The 20,066-nt window shown below is 56.1% G+C and overlaps 5 protein-coding genes and 1 non-coding gene across 6 annotated transcripts; 3 read left to right on the top strand and 3 right to left on the bottom strand.

Annotated features, from left to right (window-relative positions):
- Positions 1 to 867: 867 nt before the first annotated feature.
- Positions 868 to 2,504, top strand: MYCTH_2063854 (uncharacterized protein; the record flags this gene model as incomplete). The annotated part of the gene is made up of 3 exons (XM_003664551.1): positions 868 to 1,024; positions 1,176 to 1,426; positions 1,557 to 2,504. 3 exons carry the CDS (start codon positions 868 to 870, stop codon positions 2,502 to 2,504), a joined length of 1,356 nt encoding a protein of 451 aa, XP_003664599.1.
- A 1,077-nt stretch (positions 2,505 to 3,581) lies between these two features.
- MYCTH_2064613 (uncharacterized protein) lies at positions 3,582 to 5,387 on the top strand (the record flags this gene model as incomplete). Its single annotated transcript, XM_003664552.1, has 4 exons — positions 3,582 to 3,713; positions 3,790 to 3,978; positions 4,075 to 4,322; positions 4,403 to 5,387. The coding sequence occupies 4 exons, from the start codon at positions 3,582 to 3,584 to the stop codon at positions 5,385 to 5,387; spliced, it is 1,554 nt and encodes a 517-aa protein (XP_003664600.1).
- A 230-nt stretch (positions 5,388 to 5,617) lies between these two features.
- On the bottom strand, positions 5,618 to 8,217 carry MYCTH_2307580 (uncharacterized protein). Its single transcript, XM_003664553.1, has 4 exons — positions 6,973 to 8,217; positions 6,669 to 6,877; positions 6,438 to 6,585; positions 5,618 to 6,352 (listed from the first exon to the last, which is right to left on the bottom strand). Exons 1-4 carry the CDS (start codon positions 7,794 to 7,796, stop codon positions 5,899 to 5,901), a joined length of 1,635 nt encoding a protein of 544 aa, XP_003664601.1. The 5' UTR covers positions 7,797 to 8,217; the 3' UTR covers positions 5,618 to 5,898.
- Positions 8,218 to 9,004: 787 nt separating this feature from the next.
- Positions 9,005 to 9,092, top strand: MYCTH_t115. The gene has a single exon. It is a non-coding gene; the product is annotated as a tRNA-Tyr (tRNA).
- Positions 9,093 to 9,468: 376 nt separating this feature from the next.
- MYCTH_2119593 (uncharacterized protein) lies at positions 9,469 to 13,589 on the bottom strand (the record flags this gene model as incomplete). The annotated part of the gene is made up of 6 exons (XM_003664554.1): positions 9,469 to 9,524; positions 9,761 to 10,035; positions 10,155 to 10,551; positions 10,637 to 10,980; positions 11,065 to 11,768; positions 13,518 to 13,589. The coding sequence occupies 6 exons, from the start codon at positions 13,587 to 13,589 to the stop codon at positions 9,469 to 9,471; spliced, it is 1,848 nt and encodes a 615-aa protein (XP_003664602.1).
- Positions 13,590 to 14,855: 1,266 nt separating this feature from the next.
- MYCTH_2119594 (uncharacterized protein) lies at positions 14,856 to 17,284 on the bottom strand (the record flags this gene model as incomplete). The annotated part of the gene is made up of 5 exons (XM_003664555.1): positions 14,856 to 16,070; positions 16,148 to 16,576; positions 16,646 to 16,940; positions 17,009 to 17,162; positions 17,221 to 17,284. 5 exons carry the CDS (start codon positions 17,282 to 17,284, stop codon positions 14,856 to 14,858), a joined length of 2,157 nt encoding a protein of 718 aa, XP_003664603.1.
- Positions 17,285 to 20,066: the final 2,782 nt, after the last annotated feature.

Consider the following 20,066-nt stretch of genomic DNA (forward strand, 5'->3'; position numbering starts at 1 on the left):
AGTCCTGTAGAGCAGCAGCCAAGGCAATTCTGGTCCAACGTAATCCGAGACGCCAGACTGGTCCTGCTACCCAGGTGATTTTCTTTTATAAACTGCATGACCTACCCCACCGTCCTCTGTCTACAGAGAGCTCGGTCGCGTTTGGTGAGTGGTCTCGGCCCGCAACGGCGACGAGCACGCCACTACCCCACGCTGCCACACCATCCTCGGCATGGACCCTGAATGGGGGTACCACAGCGCCGGCAACGGAGGAGCAGCTCGTGCGGATGGACGGATTGCACCTAGAGCCGGCGTGACATGGTATTTTTCGCATGGCCCCTGCAGGCTCCGAGTGCCCTCAATCCTTGGATCTTACTAGTCCGTACATAGTATCCGGTTGGCGAACGCGATGGGGTTGAGAAGCACGAGCGGGCAGTGGATACCACTCCATCACGCAAGCACAACGCCCACATTGCGTAAACGTAGCACGCCGCGAAAAGCGATTTTCCGGCTAGATCTGCACCCAGTACCATAGTTATGGCGAGATAATTAGCCTCGCCAAGGATGTCTGTTGACTGATAAGCGAGTTCTGGGAGGCGTCGACCGGTTCAGACCCCATCGGCGTTCATAGATCTATCTCAATCCTCAAGGTGTATGAAAAAGGTATATGAAAACAAGGGGCAACCCCATCAGAAATCTCCAGCAAACAAACCCACCTACCTGAACTTATTATCATGCTATAGCCCAGGATCACCTTACTGTTTTCATTGCCCGTCGACTCATACCATATTCTTTTGACGCTTGCTCTTGAGCCCTGATAGTACACTATTTACACACTATTATATACTCATTGCCAACACGTCCGACTCGCTGCCCGACGCGCCCACGATGGCGGGCAATCACGCAAAGAAGTGGTACCACATCCAGTGGTTTGCGGACCAAGACACTCCCCGAGAAAGGAGGCTCATCTTCAAGCTGGACCTGCTCATCGTGCCGTACGCGCTGCTGGCCTACTGGACCAAATATATTGATCAAGCCAACCTGAGTAAAGAAGAAGCCCCCTTTGAATTTTTTATTTCCGTCCATAATATCTACCTACCTAATTTCACCTCACCCTCACGCTTTCGCCTTTCTGCGGCTTAATATTTACCACGTTTCGCTGACCCGTCTTCCCCTCGCTTTCTCTCCCGTGACAGACAATGCCTACGTCGCCGGCCTCAAGGAGGACCTCGGGTTCGAGGGCAACGAGCTGGTGCAGTTGCAGACCATGTACATAATCGGGGCCGTCGTAGGACAGATCCCCTTCATGTACCTCTTCACCCGCCTGCCCATGCACTGGATCGTGCCCTTCCTGGACGTGTCGTGGGGCATCTTTACGCTGCTGCAGTACCGATCCAGCTCGTTTGCCGAGCTGGCCGCGTACCGCTTCCTCGTCGGTCTGTTTGAGGTGTGTAATAATTGTCTACTTACCTACTCGAGGGATATTAATATGTCCCCCCGAGAAGTCGCACTGGGTTTATAAATATTTGCTGATATCAATTAACAAACCAAATTCCCTGATTAATTATTAATAATAGTCGGCCTTCTTCCCCGCCATGCACTACATCTTCGGCGCCTGGTACCGCGGCGACGAGATCGCACGCCGGGGCGGCGTCTTCTACGTCGGCCTCACCCTCGGCACCCTCACGGCCGGGCTGATCCAGGCGGGGGCGTCGGCGCGGCTCGAGGGCGTGCGCGGGCTGGCGGGCTGGCGGTGGATGTACATCATCTGCTCCCTCATCACCATCCCCATCGGCATCCTGGGCTACGTGGTCCTGCCCGGCACGCCCGACCGCCCCAACCGGATCGTGCTCCGCCGCGACGACGTCGACGTCGCCCGCGCCCGCCTCGCCCGCGCCGGCCACGGGACCGAAGCGCGGCCGCTGACCTGGGGCGCGCTCTGGCGGCTGGGCAGGCGGCCGCGCTTCTGGGCCCTGCTCCTGCTCGACATCTTCTTCTGGAACGGCAGCATCAACACGTCGACGGGCGGGTACCTGCTGTGGCTCAAGAGCCTGGGCCGGTACTCGAACGCGCGCGTCAACGAGCTCGGGTCGGCGGCGCCGGCGCTCGGGATCCTGTACACGCTGCTCATCTGCTTCGGCTCGGATCTGGTGCTGGGCCCGGCGTGGGCCATCACGGCGGCGCACGTGTGGAACGCGATCGGGCTCGTCATCCTCGTCGTCTGGAACGTGCCCGAGTCCGCCCTCTGGTTCGCCTTCATGACCACCTACTCGGCCGTCGCCATGTCGAGCGTCCTCTACGGCTGGGTCAACGCCCAGCTGCGCGCCTCCCCCGCCGAGCGCGCCTTCACCCTCGTCCTCATCAACACCGTCTCCCAGTCCACCACCGCCTGGACCCCGCTGCTCGTCTTCCCCACCGTCGAGGCCCCGCGCTTCACGAAGGGCTACTCCTTCGTCCTCGCCAACGCCATCTGCCTCATCCTCCTTGCCCACATCATCCGCCTCTTTTTGGAGAAGCGAGAGTAATTATGCCCTTTTCTTTCTTTCTTTTTTTTCTTCTGCTTGCTTCCTTCCTGTTTTCTCGCTTCATTTCTTTTCCCGCCTAATTATCCATGTGTAGTTTCATAGATTTGCCTGCTAACTCATACCGCCCAGGGGTCACCCACGAGACGTAGAATCCGTCTCGCAGGAGGAAACCAAATCCGGCGATGGCAAGAGTGGAGGCGATGCCGAGACGGACTCGGGGTTGAAGATAGAGGACCGTTAATCGTGAGGTGGGGTATCAAGTATGTACTGTACTGTAATCCGTACTCCGTACATACAGTACATCCATTTTGTTGGTTGGGGGCGTGGGGTGGGCGGCTGGGAATGAAACGAACCCCCCCAAAAATGCTTAGTATTGTACTCCGTAGCTGTTGCCCCAAACAAACTAAAGGAGTTAGTTATCACTGGCCCTAGTAAATATTTGGTTGCACCTGCCGTCATATGGTGTAGACTGTATGTATGTACATACGCACTTTTCAAGTTGGCTTCTCTCTCTGAATCCCCAATTGGAGTTAATTCCGAAGCCTAATTATGGCGTCATTTCAAACAACAACACGTGTGCATCTCGATGCATCGCCGTTATCTCACAACCCGAACTCCACGTGCGCGCGGAATGGAGCTGCGGATCACGCAATGTGCGCCGTTATTGCAGCATGCTTCCCCCGCCGCGTGGTCTCATCCCAGGCTCGACAGCGCGTTCGCGACGACCCACACCATCTCTTCCTGCCATGCCGAGCATCGGAAGTATTCCGTATCGGTGGGTTGGATGGTTTGCTGGTTTGGTGGGCAAGGAGATCTCGCGAAGGGCAGTTGTATTTAAGCAGAATGACAAGGGGGGAGGGGACGCCTGGGATATTTCAGGTCACACATGGTACCGAGCGAACCTACTATTTAAACGCTTTTTCATCTCATTCATTCAGTCGTTGTCAGTCGTTGGGACGGCGGACACCAGCTCTACAGAAAACATTAGTATTTCAAAATCAGGGGTCACCCGTGAAGGAGACCTCAGAGTCAGCACGTCGAGCATCAGGTAGTGGATGAATATTAGTCACCTCGAAGATGGCTGAAGAAAACGGAACCACCACGCCGGCAGCAAACGGCACCCAGGATACGGGCAGCGGAAAGAGGCAAATCCTTCTCAACGCCTTTGACATGTCCACCATTGGGCATCTGTCGCCCGGCCAGTGGAAGGTTCGGCGAAGTCCCCCTCCCGGAGCTTAACTAAGCGCCCCCTTGAGGTCACTTGGGTTATTAACGCAGAGCGCAGAACCCCGTGGACAAGTCAGCGACGAAACGAAACCTGGAATATTGGATCGAGCTCGCCAAGCTGCTGGACCGCGGCGGCATCAACGCCCTTTTCCTCGCAGACACCTACGGCGGGTACGACACGTACGAAGGGAGCCTGGACAACTGCATCCGGAGGGCGGCACAATGGCCCGTGACCGATCCGACCATTGTAGGTCTGCCTCGTATCTTTTTATCCTCTCTTTCCTTGTTATATCATCTTCATTCAGTTTCCGGGAATGGACTGGAAAATTCTGACAAGGAACAGCCCATATCCGCCATGGCGGCCGTGACCAAGAATCTCAGCTTCGCCATCACGGCTTCTACTTCGTTCGAGCCCCCTTTTCTCCTGGCTAAGCGGTTCTCCACTCTGGACCACTTCACCAAGGGCCGGATCGGCTGGAACATTGTGACCTCATGGAAGAAAGCGGCCTTCAAAGCCATCGGACTGGATAGCCCGATCGAGCACGACGAGCGCTACCGCCAGGCGGATGAGTACCTCCGGGTCCTGTACAAGTGAGTTGCAATTAATTATTGACTACTTTCCCTTCCTTTTTATTATGGGACTTGACACCAACAAACAAACAACCCGGCAGGCTGTGGGAGGGCTCGTGGGCGGATGACGCCATCGCGCCGGACCCGGAGAACGACAGCTACGCGGACCCGGACAAGATCCGGACCATCAACCACCGGGGCAAGTACTTCTCGCTCAGCAGCCGGCACATCGTGGACCCGTCGCCGCAGCGAACGCCCTTCCTCTTCCAGGCGGGCACGTCGGAGGCCGGGTCCGAGTTCGCGGCGACGCATGCCGAGGCCGTCTTCGTGTCGTCGCACTCGCCCGCCATCCTGCGGCCAAAGGTGGCGCGCATCCGGGCGCTGGCGGCGGCCAGGGGCCGGGACCCGCGCTCGATCAAGTTCTTCGCCACCTTCACGCCCGTCCTGGGGCGGACCGACGCCGAGGCCGAGGCCAAGCTGGCCGAGCTGCGCCGGTACGCGTCGACGGTGGGCGGGCTGGTGCTCTTCAGCGGCTGGACGGGCGTCGACATCTCGCGCATCCCGCTCGACCAGCCCATCACCGCGGCCGACTCGCTCGAGGCGCACAAGGTCCGCAGCATCCTGGACGCCTTCACCACCACCAGCCGCGAGGTGCCCGAGTGGACCCCGCGCGTCGTCGCCGAGCGCGCCTCCATCGGCGGTCTCGGCCCCGTCGCCGTCGGCAGCCCGGCCACCGTCGCCGACGAGATGGAGCGTTGGGTGCGCGAGGCCGACCTGGACGGTTTCAACATCGCCTACGTCACCACCCCGGGCTCGTTCGAGGACCTGGTCGACCTGCTCGTCCCGGAGCTGCGCCGCCGCGGCCTCTACCCGGACCCGCCCGAGGAGCCCCTCACCGCGCGCGAGAAGATCTACGGCAAGGGCCAGAAGGGCCTGCGGGACGACCACCCGGGCAGCGCCTACAAGTACGCCGTCTACAAGGAGGACCCGCCCCATGTTGACGAACCGCAGCCGCAGCAGGAGCAGGAGCAGGAGCAGGAGCAGGAGCAGGAGCAACAGCAACAACAGGCGGCCGAGACGAAATGAACGGGAGAGCGTGACACATATCGAGCACATGGAGCGCTTTCGTTTACCGACTGGCACTGGTTCTCTCTATATTATTCGATTCAGGATGTTCGTCCCATGCACGAGGGAGTGGAGTATCAAGAGGAATAACACAAAAAAATCAGTCATGGGCATTGTCAGAATACCCATACTTAAGGTGCAATTGCTGGCGGGCAATTGCGGCGTCGCTTTTGCTTTTCGACAGGCATTGATTGAGTTGATCCATACCATACGCTTTGTCAGCTGCTGCTGTGCCGTCCCTCTTGTTGATTAATCCTAGCATGACAGGAGCATTCTCGTCACGGACATTCTGTTCTGCAGGCTAGGGTGTAGAAGATGCGCGGGGTCGACCAAAAACAATCGGTCCTGACAACGGTTGTGGGTGACGCTGAACTTGAATTCAAATATCTGACCAGAGCGGAAGCCGGGTATCCAAAGAAACGCAATCTCCTTCAGCCCATCCATCCACTATTATTACCACACCTTAATTACTTCAAGCCGCCCAAGGCTTCGGCAACCCCTTCTCCTCGTACCATTCCCCGACCCACCCGGTCATCTCGTCGGCCGCGTCCTGGGCCAGCTTCTTGACGTCCTCGTTCACCGCCCAGTTCTGGCCGTACAGATCCGAGCAGTGCGTGCCGCCCTTGACCAGGCGCACCGGCAGCCGCTCGGTGCTCTGGACGGGCCCGCCGGGGCGGAATTTGCTCGACAGGGTGGCGTCGCGCCACGGGTCGTACTGGCCGTTGGTGTGCATGGCCCGCGTCGTGTTGGTGACGCTCCAGCCGCCGGTCCACCGGTTGACGTCCTTGGCGCGCTTGCCTGCCGCGATGCCGTATCCGCCTTCGGGGAAGTGCAGCGGGCACTGCTTGCGCCAGTAGTCTGCGTTCACCAGGCGCGAGACGAGAGTCGGCCGGGTGAGCGGGGCGCCGTCTTGCCACCATTCAAAACTGTTGGGGGAAAAATAGGGTAAGTGTGTGTCTGCCAACTTGCGTAGACGAGCGCAGAGGGGTAAATTAATTGGAAAGGACGTACGGCTCGTTGCAGAGCATCCAGTTCCACTGACGGTTGATCCAGTTGTCAAGACTGAGGTCCTTGTAGGCCGCGTTGTTGGGGTCGAGGTTCTTGAAGCAGGCAATGTTGTTCTCACCCTCCCATTCGGGGTATCCAGCCGACTCACAGACTAAAATTTGATACCAAGGTCAGTGAAGGGTCGTTGTGATAAGGAACAAGAGGGGTAATTAAATAAAGGAAAGCAGAACCCACATCCAGGGATGACCTGCTCCTTGACGTATTTGGCGTAACCTTCCAGCGCTTTGGTCAGACCGACACCGCGTGGGCCGGGCACCTTGTTGGTCGAGTTGGGCCACACGTTCTCGACGTAGTCGCAGAAGCGGTAGAACGGGTTATAGCCCGTAGTGTTGAACGAGTAGAACTGGCCCGACTGCCACTCCCAGGGACCCCACTCCAGCGCGCTAATAATCAAGACGGCTCTTGTCAGTTTCTTTCTTCCCTCTCCGACCGACCATGAAAATACATGCACGGGGTCAGAGGAGTAGTGGGTGCTTACGCAGCAAAGTCGGCATCCTCCAATTCCCCGAGCCCGAACTTGTCCTTCAGAGCCTGCTTGCTCTTCTTGGACCCGAAGCTCAGCACCAGATCCACGTAGTTGATGACGGCCCCGACGTCGGCGCTGCAGTTCTTGGGCGTCGCCTCCTGCACGGGCACAAAGTACTGCCAGAAATCGCCGATCGCCTCGACGACACCGCTGGAGCTGTAGTAGGCCCAGAAGGTGCCGGGCTCCCTGGCCGCCAGCCAGCCGGCGAGGGCGCCGGAATACGAGCCGCCGGCAAAGATCCACGGCGCCTTGTCGGCGGAGCTGCTGCCGCTGGGATCGAAGGGCGGAGCAAAATTCTTGGCAAAGTAGACGAGGTCCTTGAGCGAGTTGTCGAGGGTGAGGTACCGAAGATTCTCCACCGTGAGCTCGTCATAGGGCGACGACTGTCCCCAGTAGCGATGCTCGAGGACGATGACAGCACCGCCCGTCTGGTTGGCCATGACGCCCGACAGGCGGGCAGTGGTGAGCCACGTACGGTTGAAGCCCTCGCCGCTCTGCTCGCCGGGCGAGACCAGGTAAATGGGCGAGCCGGGGCCCTTCCAGTACTCAGTGCCGTACCAGTAGCGCTGCTTGAAGGTGCCGAGCGACGGGTTGGCGTGGTCGATGAGCTGATCGAAGGTGCCCCAGCCGTTGACGGTCTCGGCGCGCTTCTGCAGCTCGGTTTCCGAGACGGTGTCGTCGTCGGGGCCGATATCCATAATCAAGCCGCGGCCGAAGGCGGCGGCCAGTGGGGCGAAGGCGAGGCCCGCCGCGAGGGCGGTGATGGAGAGCCTCATGATGATCGAGGGGCGGGGGGCGAGGTGCACGAGGAGTGTCAGCCGGAGGGGGGAAGCGGGATGCCCTGAGGAAGGCGAAAGCGCTGCCGCCGTCGCGGGGAGCACGAGATTTATCAATTGATCACCCGCGGCCACCAACTCCAGCCCGCTCGCGGGGGGGCGGTGATCGGCTCCGCGGTCCCACCGCACGTTGTTGACAGGGGCGGCCGTGCAAGGAACCTGATAATAAGTGACTGGGCAGACGGCGAAAGGAACAAAATAAAAACGGCAGTCGGCAGTGTTACACCGCCCCAGGGGGTTGCAAGCAAACCACTGGATGGGTGGCCCTGGACGTCGATTACTGCGTACTGGTGTGCTATCCTAGTAGCTTCCCGCTTGGAGAGCACCAGCCAAGGGTGCGTTTGTGCGGGCCCTGTGTAATTAACGGCCGCAGGGTCTTCGTTGAGCGAACGCGGTTTTTGCCCCCGCCCCGAATACCTCCGTCCGGCGGTCATCACCTTCCTGTTCCATGCGATGGATCCCGACCGGACGGGGATCCCCTTTCGGGTCGCGGCTACGATGCGCTCCACCACTCCACCAGAGGCGATCCGGCTTCCGGAAGGTGCTTGGCGTGCAGGCCGCGTAAGGATGTCGGGCTGGATCGCCACGTCGAATAAGACGGCCGGATGCGCCGGGATGCGTTCCTCGTTTCGAGTAATGATGTTTTGGTCCTATTTTTGTTGGAACTGCCTGCATGCAGGATGGCGTGGTGCGGGGCAATTGTGTAATTATTGCCACTACACAAGAAGCTTGTGCAGGAAGGAGGCGGGGACAGAATAAACTCCCGAGAGATTCAGCGCACAGTCAGCCGTCCCGATCCGGGTTGGCTGCAACGAGAGGGCGACTCGCAGTTCCTTTTGGAAATTGGGACAAGGTACCGAATTGCGAACGGTGTTCGTCTGATGATTGAATAACCGTTCAAGACTGCGGTAGGAACTTTGGAGCCGTGTTTGCCCGTACTGAGTACAGGCGCCTTCCTGGTTCGGATTAGGTTGGCAACAAGCATCAATGAGCAATCAGGAAGGAGCGTCTCCGGACATTGTGCCGAGGCGAAGCAAGGCTTACTCGCACCACGCCCACGGGCCGTTCCAACCCACCTTGCAGTGGCAATGAACCATTCTCACAACCAGGCATGCGATCTTGCCCATTAACCGTATTCAGTAAGGAATCCCCTTGTGGTGTAGTTGGCTATCACGTTCGGCTGTAATGGAAATTATTGATACCGAAAGGTCACCGGCTCGATTCCGGTCGAGGGGACTCTTTTTGGTCTTTTTTTTTCTAAGCCTCTCAAATACTTACCACATTGTTCGCCTCTGTATTCCTGTACACTTCCCTCTCCGCACGTCCGAAACCCTAAAGTCTTTTATGCCTTATTAACCAAGGTACACAAACAGTTGCAATATAGGTAGGCATATAAAAATCAAGCATTCTTGTTATTCTCGCTAATTCCATAACGCACTTCTTATAATTATTACCCAAACAACATAGCTATTCTTTGCTTCAAAAAAGGCAAGCAAAAACATGACGATAGCATAGATGTATGTATTCCGTTTTGACCAGAAACCCTTGCCCACTTTCCCAACAAACGTTGCCCTAGGAAGTCCCGTCCGTCCATCAAATGATTCACTTCTTATTAGGCGCCCAAAAGAGCTTCCGGCGTCTCTCTCCGGTGATGCCACTCGGCGGCCCCTGAGAGGTATTAGGTGTGCTGGGAGTGGCGCCGTGCGCGCCCGGGGCGGAACCGCCGGCACTGGCACTGGGTCCGTGGTCAGAAGCAGGCGTACCCTGAGCAGCGGTTGGGGCGTGGTGAGCAGCGGCCGGGCCGTGGTGAGGTGCAGAGCTGCCGGTCGTGCTGCTGTGGGGGGGTTGAGCGGAACCGGCGCCGTGGGTGCTAGGATGGTGACCCTGTGAAGGTCCAGCGCTACCGGAAGAGCCGGGCCGGCTGCTGTGCGGAGCGGCAGCACCGGCATGGGAAGCAGGTTGGCTGCTGCTCGAGTGACCGAGTAGCCCAAAATCGCCAGCGAAGATGCGCAGCACGAAATACGACCACATCTTCTCCCAGTCGTCGATAACGGCGTTCTTCTCCGCGGGAGTCATGCAGGAAAACTCGAGGCTCCAATAGGCCAGTTGGCGGAAATCAATGAGCGTCATGTTGCGTTTGCCAGCCATGATCTGGTAGAACTCGTGCGCGAGAGTCGAGCTGCATGCGCAGGTCAGTCACGGTAATTAAGCAGGTTAAGCGGTGAAACAGGTTGAGCGTCGTTGTGGGAAGAAAAGGGGTTGCTGGCATTCGCCAAAGGACGGCCAGGAGAAGCTTACCGAAAAAGGCCACCGTGGTCCGTGTTGACGCAAGCCACGATGTCGTTGGCGAGTGCGGTATACGCCGAGTGGCCGCCAATCCTAGAGGTCAAGCCGAGGATTTCGTTGGATATGGGGCAGAGCTCTATGCATATGTTCCTAGCCTTCAATTGTTGCATGACCCAGGGGTGCCAGGGCACAGCATAGCCGTGAGCGATGCGCTTAGCGCCAAGGAGGATCGCATCGATGAGATCATGGTCGGCATCGGTACCGTTTTCGAGCGTCTCTCCGCAGTGGAATAGGAAGGGTATGTCCAGGTTTTCGGCTTTACACTTGTGCCGGAACTCGAGAAGCTCCTCGGCAAAGTGCTTCAGGGGGTATTTGTTGCCGTTGCCTTTCTCGCCAACAAGATCGAAGCCTAAGGTAGGAATCATGGTAATTAAGGTAAATTTATTAGTATGTCTATTACACCCGGGAGGACGCAAGGTAGAAAGCCATCTTACCAGCAATGAACTCGGGGAACTTCTTCTTGAACTCAATGCACTGGTTTAGAGCGAATACAATTTTTGGCTTGTCGAACGACCGTGGTGTGCAGTAGATGACCTTAAGCCCCTTGAAAACCTTCCTCTGGTGCCTTAACTGGAAGGCGTTGTAACCCTCAATGATGAGCTCCATCATCCGCTCGTTGCTCATCTGGTCCTTGCCTTCGTCGTCCCACAACTGGTTGTTAGGCATAAAATCAAGTCGGATCTCGGCATATTGGATATTGTCCCTGGCGAATTCTTCCAGGCACGCCTGGGTGTATCGGACGAACGCTGTCTGGTAGTTGAAAAGGCCCTTCATCATTCTGGTTCGCCCATTGAACAGATCCTATGCCCTACAAGGACGTAAGCAAAAGCAAGTCGTCAGTTTGCGTTGAGTCGATACTTACCCTGCAGCACACTGGCGCGAATTGTACGCCTCTTCAGCGCTGAACACAAGTTTGCTTAGCAACCATTTATCCACGTCTTTTTCCACTCCTTCTATCTTATGTTGAGGAAATAGCATCCTGAATGTTTTGTAGCTCATCCACCCAGTCTCGCCTCGGTCCTTGAGGTCCTCATAGGTCTTGTATTCCGAGCTCAGGATGTTTAGGTTCCCGAGCGGGTTTTTCTTTTTGAGATTTTGCTCGCTGAGAATGCTGAACCGTATCTCGCATCGTTGGAATGCCTCTTTGTTGGTAAGCGCCTTGGTGCTCCAGATGTACATGTGATTCATTTCCTTGGCGATGTTGAGTAAGAATGATGGGTGACAATTGGCATTGAAGTGGATGTGGAGGTGAGCACCCTTGGGCATCCCCTGGCAGAGCCTGAAGAGTTTGGTCCGCTCGATGATGTTCACATTGTGAAGAAAGTGATCGCCGTAAAAATGTGGATGCGCCTGGCCAAGCGAATCGGTTTCCGAGCCCCTGTAATAGGTGTCTATATCGTGCTGTTTCATAAGCTGGAGGGTGCGGTCTGCGCTTAGTTCCAGGTCTGTTGGGCGCTTATACAGGGAAGCATTCTTGATCGCCGCTTCAAAACCCATTTTTAATTCCCTGTCCAATGCCTCCTCGCGGTCATGGAGATATTTCTTCAAAGCAGCTTCGACGCGTTGCTTTGCATTGTTGCTTGGTACAGCATGGCTGACTGTGGTTCCTTGCCGGTGCGGCTTATGGCTGGCGGTGGAGTTACTTGCATTGGAGGCCATGGCGATGTCTCGTCTAATCACAAGACGACAGTCGACAGGGGAATGGACGAAAGCAAGGCCGGGCGATAGAGCGTAAAGGCGCGGGAGAGGCTCGAGGAAAATCTCACGGTATCGGGGCAACTTCGAGGGGTTGCGGCAACAGTGCTTAAAACATTATGCAAGGGGTCCGGAGTTTGAGGCGGGTCCGTTCATGTTCGTGAGCAGGAATGTTAGTAGCAGAAGCTCCAGACGTGTGAGGGGGGCGTGCTCACCATACCTGTGGACACGGGGGTTTTGCTTTCTCGCGGGATCCAACTCGTTCGATCCTGCGCGCAAGTCTGTCCTCTGAAACGCGCCGAGCTTGTTTCCAAATTGTGCCAACAGCGGGAAAGCCTACCCCCAACAAGATAACAACTGCCAAGCAATCTGACGTTTTTGCTTTCAAGCTACCTTGCAGCGGCCGTGATATGTTATGGAAACCCAGCAAGCGGTCTTCAGTTGGAGAGCAGGTTGGAAGCTTCCTCTCAACGTGCCGCCTAAGTTGTTGCAGGTTAAGGAGCGCCCACCAGAAATGGGTGATATCTTATTCAACAATAGGCCAGTCCATCCATGACTGCTCGTTGCCGGGGCATGAGGCTGCTGTTGTCAAGTTTCAAGCAACGCCACATAATCTTTGTCGGCGATGGCGGGTGGCGTGACCATGATGGCAGGATTGAGACTCAATCCTTAAGTCGGAGAGTTTTGAGTGGGCGTTAGAGATTAACAGTAAGCGGCCATGGCCGCCTACATCGCCGCATCCACTCGCCATCCTCTTGGCTGTGGCCCCCAATATTATACATACTATATGGCCACCCCGCCTCCTATTATCACCGAAGTCGAGACATTAATATGCAAGTCACCGACCGTACTCCATGCTCCGTGGAGAACTGAAGTGAAAACTTTTTGGATTCTACGTTCTGGGTGCCGATCCGACAGGACAGAGATGTGTAGACGTCTCTTGGGAAAAAGAGAGCCAAAGAGGGATTGAAGGGACTTGAAGGGACGGTTAATTATGCTGAGCGTCGACCGCTGGAACAGTTGGTTAGGTAGGTAATTAGTGCGTCCGGCCGCGGTGCCCTGCCGCTAGCCCTTCCTAGCGGCAGTCATAAGGCACGGTTTACACTACGCCGCGTTGTGTTGCTTAGTTATTTTAAGCAGTCTCAGCATTAAGTTATGACCCCTATTCTTGGCGTTGCTCCTGCTGCTGTGGGGAATTCGTCACCACAGCGGGTCCCCGACAATTTCAGCCAGCAGGGGAAACCGTCTTTTCTCGATTTCGATGTTGGCACTTTAGCCCATGCTGGAGGTTTTACTCTTTGCAACCAGACCGTGCCGCGATCCACATGTTATTAATTACGCGAAGGAAGTCAGCCTCGGATCGTCAAACACGCCGCGTTCGCGCTGTCTCAACCCCGGACGTGAAAAGAACCGGTCCTCGAAGCGATCTCCGTCTTTAACGGCCGTCGTCAGCTATCGAGCCAGAAGCGACCAATTCACTGACGACGCTGGTCCAGGGGAAGAAAATACCGCCGGAAGCTGTTCGATCGTGTAATCTCATGCAGAACGAGATCGGCGAACGTAGTTCGACCCCGGGTCAGAGCCTCGCCACTCGAGTCGTGTCATCTTGTGGATAAATACGTCGAGTCGGCGGCGGCGGCGGCGGCGGCGCGATGTGAGTTTCCAACCAATGAGCTGGAAGAGGGAATGCATTCGCACGCGGTCCGGCGTCTTTCTTACGACGGGAGCGATGTCGGTGATGCTGTTGCCGAAACGGGATATTGGAGAGTGTCTGATCAATTAATTACCTAAAGTACGTACTGTACTCCGTACATGCATTATTAATCAATTAGTTGTTGGGGCGCCACAGCGATGCTTGTGATGGATCATGGATCAGTACGGACCGACCTGTGGTGGCAGATGCCCCGTTTTCCAGGCAAGGCCATGGGAACTGCTGCCTGCCAGCATTCGAGTGAGCTGATTGGCCTCACAATGGTCCTAACTCGAACCGATCACCTAATTGTGATTTCGCGGTCCGCATGATGAATACTTAAGGTGATTAATCAATTAGTCCCTGTCACGGACTCGCAGCTATTTATTAGCTGTGTCTCAGCATTTGCCGTTCAGCAGAGAATCCCGTCTTTAAGGAACATATCATCACTGCAGGCCTCGAAACCGATTTTTGCTGTGACAGAGCGGTCAGTTGATGCCGTCGCCGACGCCAGGCATCTGAACGGATCATGGCTCGCTGCACCCGAGCACAGCAGAAATCGTTCTGGAACTGAGATCAGAGACAGAAATTGTTTCCGTGAGATCGGACGCTTGAAGTAGTAGGGAGCACCAAAGGATGTCACGATACGGAGGAGCGGGTATGTCCCATGCTTTATGTATGTGCTTGCTTGTTTTCAGTTATCACCTCGAGTTTGAACAGTTTCGAGTGTCGCACCTTTGTTATGGCTCGCCGACTTTCCGATCCTGGTGTTTAAATGTCGGACCGACGGCAATCTGACTGCCTAATTACTAGGCAGCTACCCGACTGTGTTCGTCGGATCTGAAACATTACTCCGTACCTGACAACAATTCCCACAGTGGCGATGCATGCTTGGTGCTTGGAACATGTTGCCGCAGATCAATACCCAGGTACCGTGCGGCGTATGTAAGTTCTTCACAACTTTTACCGATGGGCAGTACTTGTTGAGGGCTGCTTACCCTGATTATCTTCCGACCAGCATCCATTAATTCAATACGTATTAGATTCCTACGTTCTGAACGGATACGACGTCTAGAGTATTATACAGATATATTATTTAGAAAACAAGACAGGTTCGATTCTCCGACGGAGACGGCTCAGGTTCCCAAGGTTGATATCAGCATCACTCTCGAATCAACCTGCGGAGCCGAGTGATAAACAACACCATCGGGTATTAATTAATTAAGCCACCGCTCCTCCTCCTCCTTGCCTAACTAAGGTAAATATATTTAATCGAGCTTGGGTTGCCACCTGATAATAGTTCCGGCCGCCTCCGGGCTGCCGGCCGCCTTGCGGAACGCCTGCATCAGGGCGATGCCCGCCCGCGCGCTCGCGCCCTCCTCGACCTGGCGGGCAAAGAAGGCGTCGCTGTCGGCCGCGCGGATCGACCTCTTGCGCTGCTTCTCGGCGGGCGTCGCCGCCGACGCCAGGTTGGCCCGCCGGTTGGCCTCGATCTCCTCGAGGTGCCGCACGCGCGAGAGGTACCGCTCGGCGCGCTGCTTGCGGATGTGCTCCGACGGCCCGACCCGCTCGAGCACGAACCGCGCCACCCCCCGCAGCGCCAGGAAGACGTGCTCGCTGACGAAGATGGTGAGCGGCAGCGCCCACCATGCGCCTCCCCCGCCTCCCCCGCCTCCCCCCCGGCCGCCGCTGCCGTACAGGTGCACGATGGCGCCCGTCGTGATGCTCCCCGCCCACGCGAGGAGGTCGAGCGAGGCGATCCAGGGGCCGATGCCGTCCGTCCGGACCGGCGCGGGGCGCTGGTGGGCGTGGACCAGCTTGAAGAAGTCGGTGCGCAGCTCGATGATGTTGTTGACCAGGAAGCCGGCCGAGACGAGCGGCCAGGCCGGGGAGAAGAGCGCGAGGAAGCCGAACTGCAGGACGATCTCGGCGATATCGTCCTGCACATTGTACGGCTCCAGCGCCGCCTGCCTGCGGGCGCTCTCGAGGAATTCGGCCTCGTTCGGGTCGTCGTTGGCGATGGACGACAGATCCGAGTGCCCGGCCCCCCTCTGGTGGCGGTAGTGGCGGTACCACTCCAGGGACTTGCGTTTGAGGACGGGGAGCAGGTTCTCCTCGAAGAAGGAGGAGATCTGGCCTGTCACCGTCAAAGCCACGATCTCGGTCCGGAGCCGGTCGCCATCCGCCTGCCGGGTCTGCCTGTGGCCGATATACCCCGACACGTAAGGCCCGGCAATCCTGATCGCCAAGGATTCAAGAAGAGGAATGATCCGGTTGCCAAAAGGAACATACACAAAAGCGGTGATGAGGATCGGAAGGTAGTTGGTGATGCTCTGGAGAAAGAAGAGCTTTTGCGTGCGCGACATGTCGTACGTGTCTGCGGTCCTGTGGTTCTCATGGTCTGCGATGAAGGTGGCAATGGCTTCGAGGTAGCCGGTGACTTGCGGAAGGGCGATGCCGAGCAAGATCGTTGGAACGTATTCCTGTTGACTGACCGTTGGAATGGGCACGTCTTGACGATGCTACAAGGGCACTCAGGCAGGGAGGCACTTGGACTTACAATCGCATCCCTGTAAGGGCCATCGTAAGCCTCCGAAATAAGGGTCTCGAGAGCGAAAATCCCTAGAATGATAACGCCCAAGATGACAACAGCGGTAATCATGAACGGGATCTGCAGCAGCTGCCGCAGCATTTGCTTCCTTTTCGGATAGTAATGCTTTCTCCGGCCGGTACTGTCTACAATGATCTTTTGCCATCTGTACTGGGGCCGAGTAATCTTCACGGCACCAACGCCTTTGACATCCCATCTGATGCTCAGGTCGACCTGCCGGACTTTCCAGTACTCGAGGAAGACGGTGCACCAGACGGTAGTGAGTATGGCAAAGGTGAGGGAATAAGCCGGCAGGAACTTCCAAGCAACAAGTCCACTTATGGCCGGGAACGTAAGGAAGACGACATAGTCTTGGATAAATGCGTAGTAAAAGGCGACCTGAGAGGATCAGCCATCAGCATAAATCAGGATCGGGGGACCAGGCCAACAGCGCGAGAGGCGAGTCACCTTGGTGCCGAAGAGATTTCGGATGCGGTCGAGATCGTCGCTCGTTAGCCAGAGCCGACTGCTTAGGTGTCTCAACAGAGCCAAGTTGGCGGGTTCATTATGTAGGGGGAAGACGCTGTCGACATTCTTCCACTGGCCGAATCCGGGGATGATGCCAGCTCCGCCGTTTGATTTGGGCCAGGTGACCAGATGGTACACGGAGAGAACGTCCTCAGCCTCAAAGGCGCCATCGACAATAGTATCCTTTCCCCCTCCGGGATGCGTCTGAACAACGCCGTACAGCCAGTCCTTGAGTCTGCTGTGGTCTTAGCAAAGCCGCGGAGAGTAGGTGGTAGGGGTCGGAGAGAGGGAAACAAGGCTCACCGGGAATTGTAGACGTAACTTCCCAAGAGGTTTCGTGGTGCCTTGACAAAGATAAGAAGAGTCTGGCCACGGCCAGATCTCAGTTCTGTCTGAAGACCCACCGATTCGAGGTCTTCGACGAGGAGAGTGATCTCCTTGTTCGCGATCTCGGGGTCTGTACCCGGTAAGGCAGAGAGGGTCAACTGGTGGCCAAGTCAAGGCAGACAACTCACCAACATCTTTAAAGTTGTAGACAATGACGTATTTATCGTTGTATGTCTGTGTTTCTCCTGGCATCGACGATTGCCCAGCAATGGGTTGGTGCTCCATCACTGGGTGTTCATCAGGGGCCTAATATCAGAAGCCTTGTTCACCAGACCAGCACAATCACCCCTTGTCTTAATTAAGCATCCAGGAACATCTGAACGTCGGAAAGGGAAGGAAAATCGAAGCATATCAGATCGCGAGAGATGAGCCGTTTATGAGGAATCAATTCCTTCTTGGTCTCGAAATGAAGAAAAAAGGAGACTCGAGACAAGTCATCGATCACAATGCCGCCAACACGTCAGCAGACCCACACTGTGGAGAGGAATTCACGAGCAACAAACCAGCAGGGTCAACAACGGCGACAAGTCGTCTTGTGACATGAAATACATTTACCTTCACCACTGCTCAGATCAAGAGATCGTGTTCGACGGAAGGAGACACTATCACCAAGAAAGGATATTGTGGAGGAGACCAACATCAAACAACATATCAGGCAAAACAAACCACAACAAAGATCTGTTGTTTGCCGACATATCCGAGTCGTCTTGGCAAGCCGCGCTTAAGGGAATCAAAGTCTCGGCAGAAAGCTCCCTTTAGTTAAAAGGCGGCCGCCACATTTTGCGTCAGCCACAGGGGCGAAGAGACAGAGCGAGCTAGGGGGGACGACGCCTAAATTTCATCCCAGCAACCATGTTACAGGATTGAGGTCCTCGGAGGCCAGGCTTGGCCGACCCACCGCTATTAGGGATGACGGACCAGGGTTCAGCTTGTATTAAGAGAGCTTCCACCAGTGCCTCCGGCACTTGAGAATAATCAACCATCATCACTACTTGTGAGGACCATACGAGAGTTCCGGCAGTGCCTGCCACAGCGCTCACACCGCCGTGGGTGTCCCGATTTGCAGCACAACCTACCGTGCTGTAGCAAACCATTCCAATGGTAAGAAGATCGGCCTCGGGCGGTGCAGAAACATCTTCGCCCCTGAGCCCATAGCGTTGAATCGCGCAACATGGCGGGGTCAGAGTAAATCTGATCATCTCAGAGCAACAAGTCGCCCAGGATCGTGGGAGCCAGTTCATTTTCCAGAGATGAGGCCGATACAATGAGGGGCATCAATTCTCTTAGCTTTCTGCCAAGAGCGAACCCCAACTCATTTGGAAAATACATACTTGATAATAAATGCTTATGTATGTCGCTCAAGAACCCTCTCAAACCGGACCCCTGCTCTTCTCTCAGCCTTCTTCACCCATCACAGCCCGAGAACCATCCCGGGCGTCGAGGCCGGCGCCGGCTGGCTGCGTGCAACATTCCCCTCGCGAATCGGTCGATTCCTTTTCCCAAGACTGGTTCCAAACGGCGTGTTCAGGTTCGCTGTGCAAGCTATACTCAAACCGCGCCATTAATTACCCACCGGGCTCACATGACCCATGGTTGAGCTGAATTGCCCTAGCCATAATTAGGAGACGACGGCAACCATAACCGTGCCCCTCACCAAACCGTTGTTGGTCTCGCCTGCCCCGCGAAGTATACATACCCCAGCAATGAAATGATTGACGACGTGCTCCGGATCCCGTACTCCGGATCCCGTACTCCGGCTTTCGTTCAGCCGCAGGTCGGATGCTACCCAGCGCGACAGCACCGGCATTCAGCGCAGCGACACCGCTTAGATCTCCCTCTCTCTGGTTTCTTCTCCTCTGGCCGCCGGGTTCGTACTTCGTTCGCACACTTGCAGCAAACCCTCGGTTATGTAAACCGCAAAGGATCTCATTGGCGGAGACCGCGAAACGGTTCGCGGGGGGTGGGAGTGGGGTCCCTCATGCCGAGTCCGGCCCGCTCTTCTGCAGGTTCGCGGCTCGTTGGTCCCCGTGAGAGCGCGCAAGCCTCCACAGCGGCGGGTGTCAGTGCGTTGGGAGGATGCAGTCATGCTCCTCTTGACTACAGTAAAGTCGAGAAAGTTTTTCAGATAATTACGCCTAATGAGTTGCTGCACGTCTAAGGAGGCGATCCAAGTCGGTTGGACATTTTCAAAACCTTGCGACGAAGCCCGGACCAAGGCGACAAAATCGTCGGCAAGATTCCAGCTGGGGGAAAGGCCTCGAAATTTCGGTGGCGGTCTGGGGGTCAGGGAGGGGAAGGTTGCGATGCGGGGAGCCGAGACACTGTCACCTTGAGGGCCACCGAGAAGCTAAGAGTCTTCGAGCTGACGGTGCATATCAGGCCGCAGCAAACACCAATCGGAACCTGCACAGAGGTAAGGGAGAAGTCAATCTGCGAGAGAACGGTAGCATCTAGTGATACCAGAGATGAGCTCAAAAGATAGGGTCGAGAGTGAGAAATCGGACATGAGGAGGAGCGCGTGCCCATAGCCTTCACTTGAATTGTCCAAAGAGCAGCTCAAGACCAATCCCTCTGGCCTCGATTTATTGACGACCTGAACGTAGTGTATCATTGAGCACGCTACTGCAAATTTGGAGGTTAAGAGCTCCACACAGGCCGGCTCGGTTGTTTGCCACTGTGCGTCGGTAGTACGTCCGTAGTAAAGTATGTATGTATACACAGTATGTACATAACTACATACCTGTGCGTACAGTACGGTACAGTACTGCATGGATTGTATGTACATGCACATTCAGGATCACGCGGGGCCGGCACAGGCCGAGAAGAAACTAGCAAGGTCACAGGCTTCCAGTGAACCCTGACAAGCCCGTTGAAAGCAGATACGGTCCCCGGTCGGTTGGCAAGGGAAGATGAACGAGAGAGCGTGGCAAAGCAGCAGCGAAGAGTGCCGTCGAGCTGGCTCGATGGACAAGGT

Source organism: Thermothelomyces thermophilus, chromosome 4 (assembly GCF_000226095.1).
Source record: "Thermothelomyces thermophilus ATCC 42464 chromosome 4, complete sequence".
Classification (NCBI taxonomy): Eukaryota; Fungi; Ascomycota; class Sordariomycetes; order Sordariales; family Chaetomiaceae; genus Thermothelomyces; species Thermothelomyces thermophilus.

Bases quoted from the DNA above. Each gene is read 5' to 3' on its own strand.
- MYCTH_2307580 (XM_003664553.1), bottom strand. From the start codon at position 7,796: ATGAGGCTCTCCATCACCGCCCTCGCGGCGGGCCTCGCCTTCGCCCCA. The intron at 6,878-6,972 runs GTAAGCACCCAC...CTTGATTATTAG, and splicing joins GAGGATGCCGACTTTGCTGC to CGCGCTGGAGTGGGGTCCCT. The intron at 6,586-6,668 runs GTGGGTTCTGCT...ATCAAATTTTAG, and splicing joins GGAGCAGGTCATCCCTGGAT to TCTGTGAGTCGGCTGGATAC.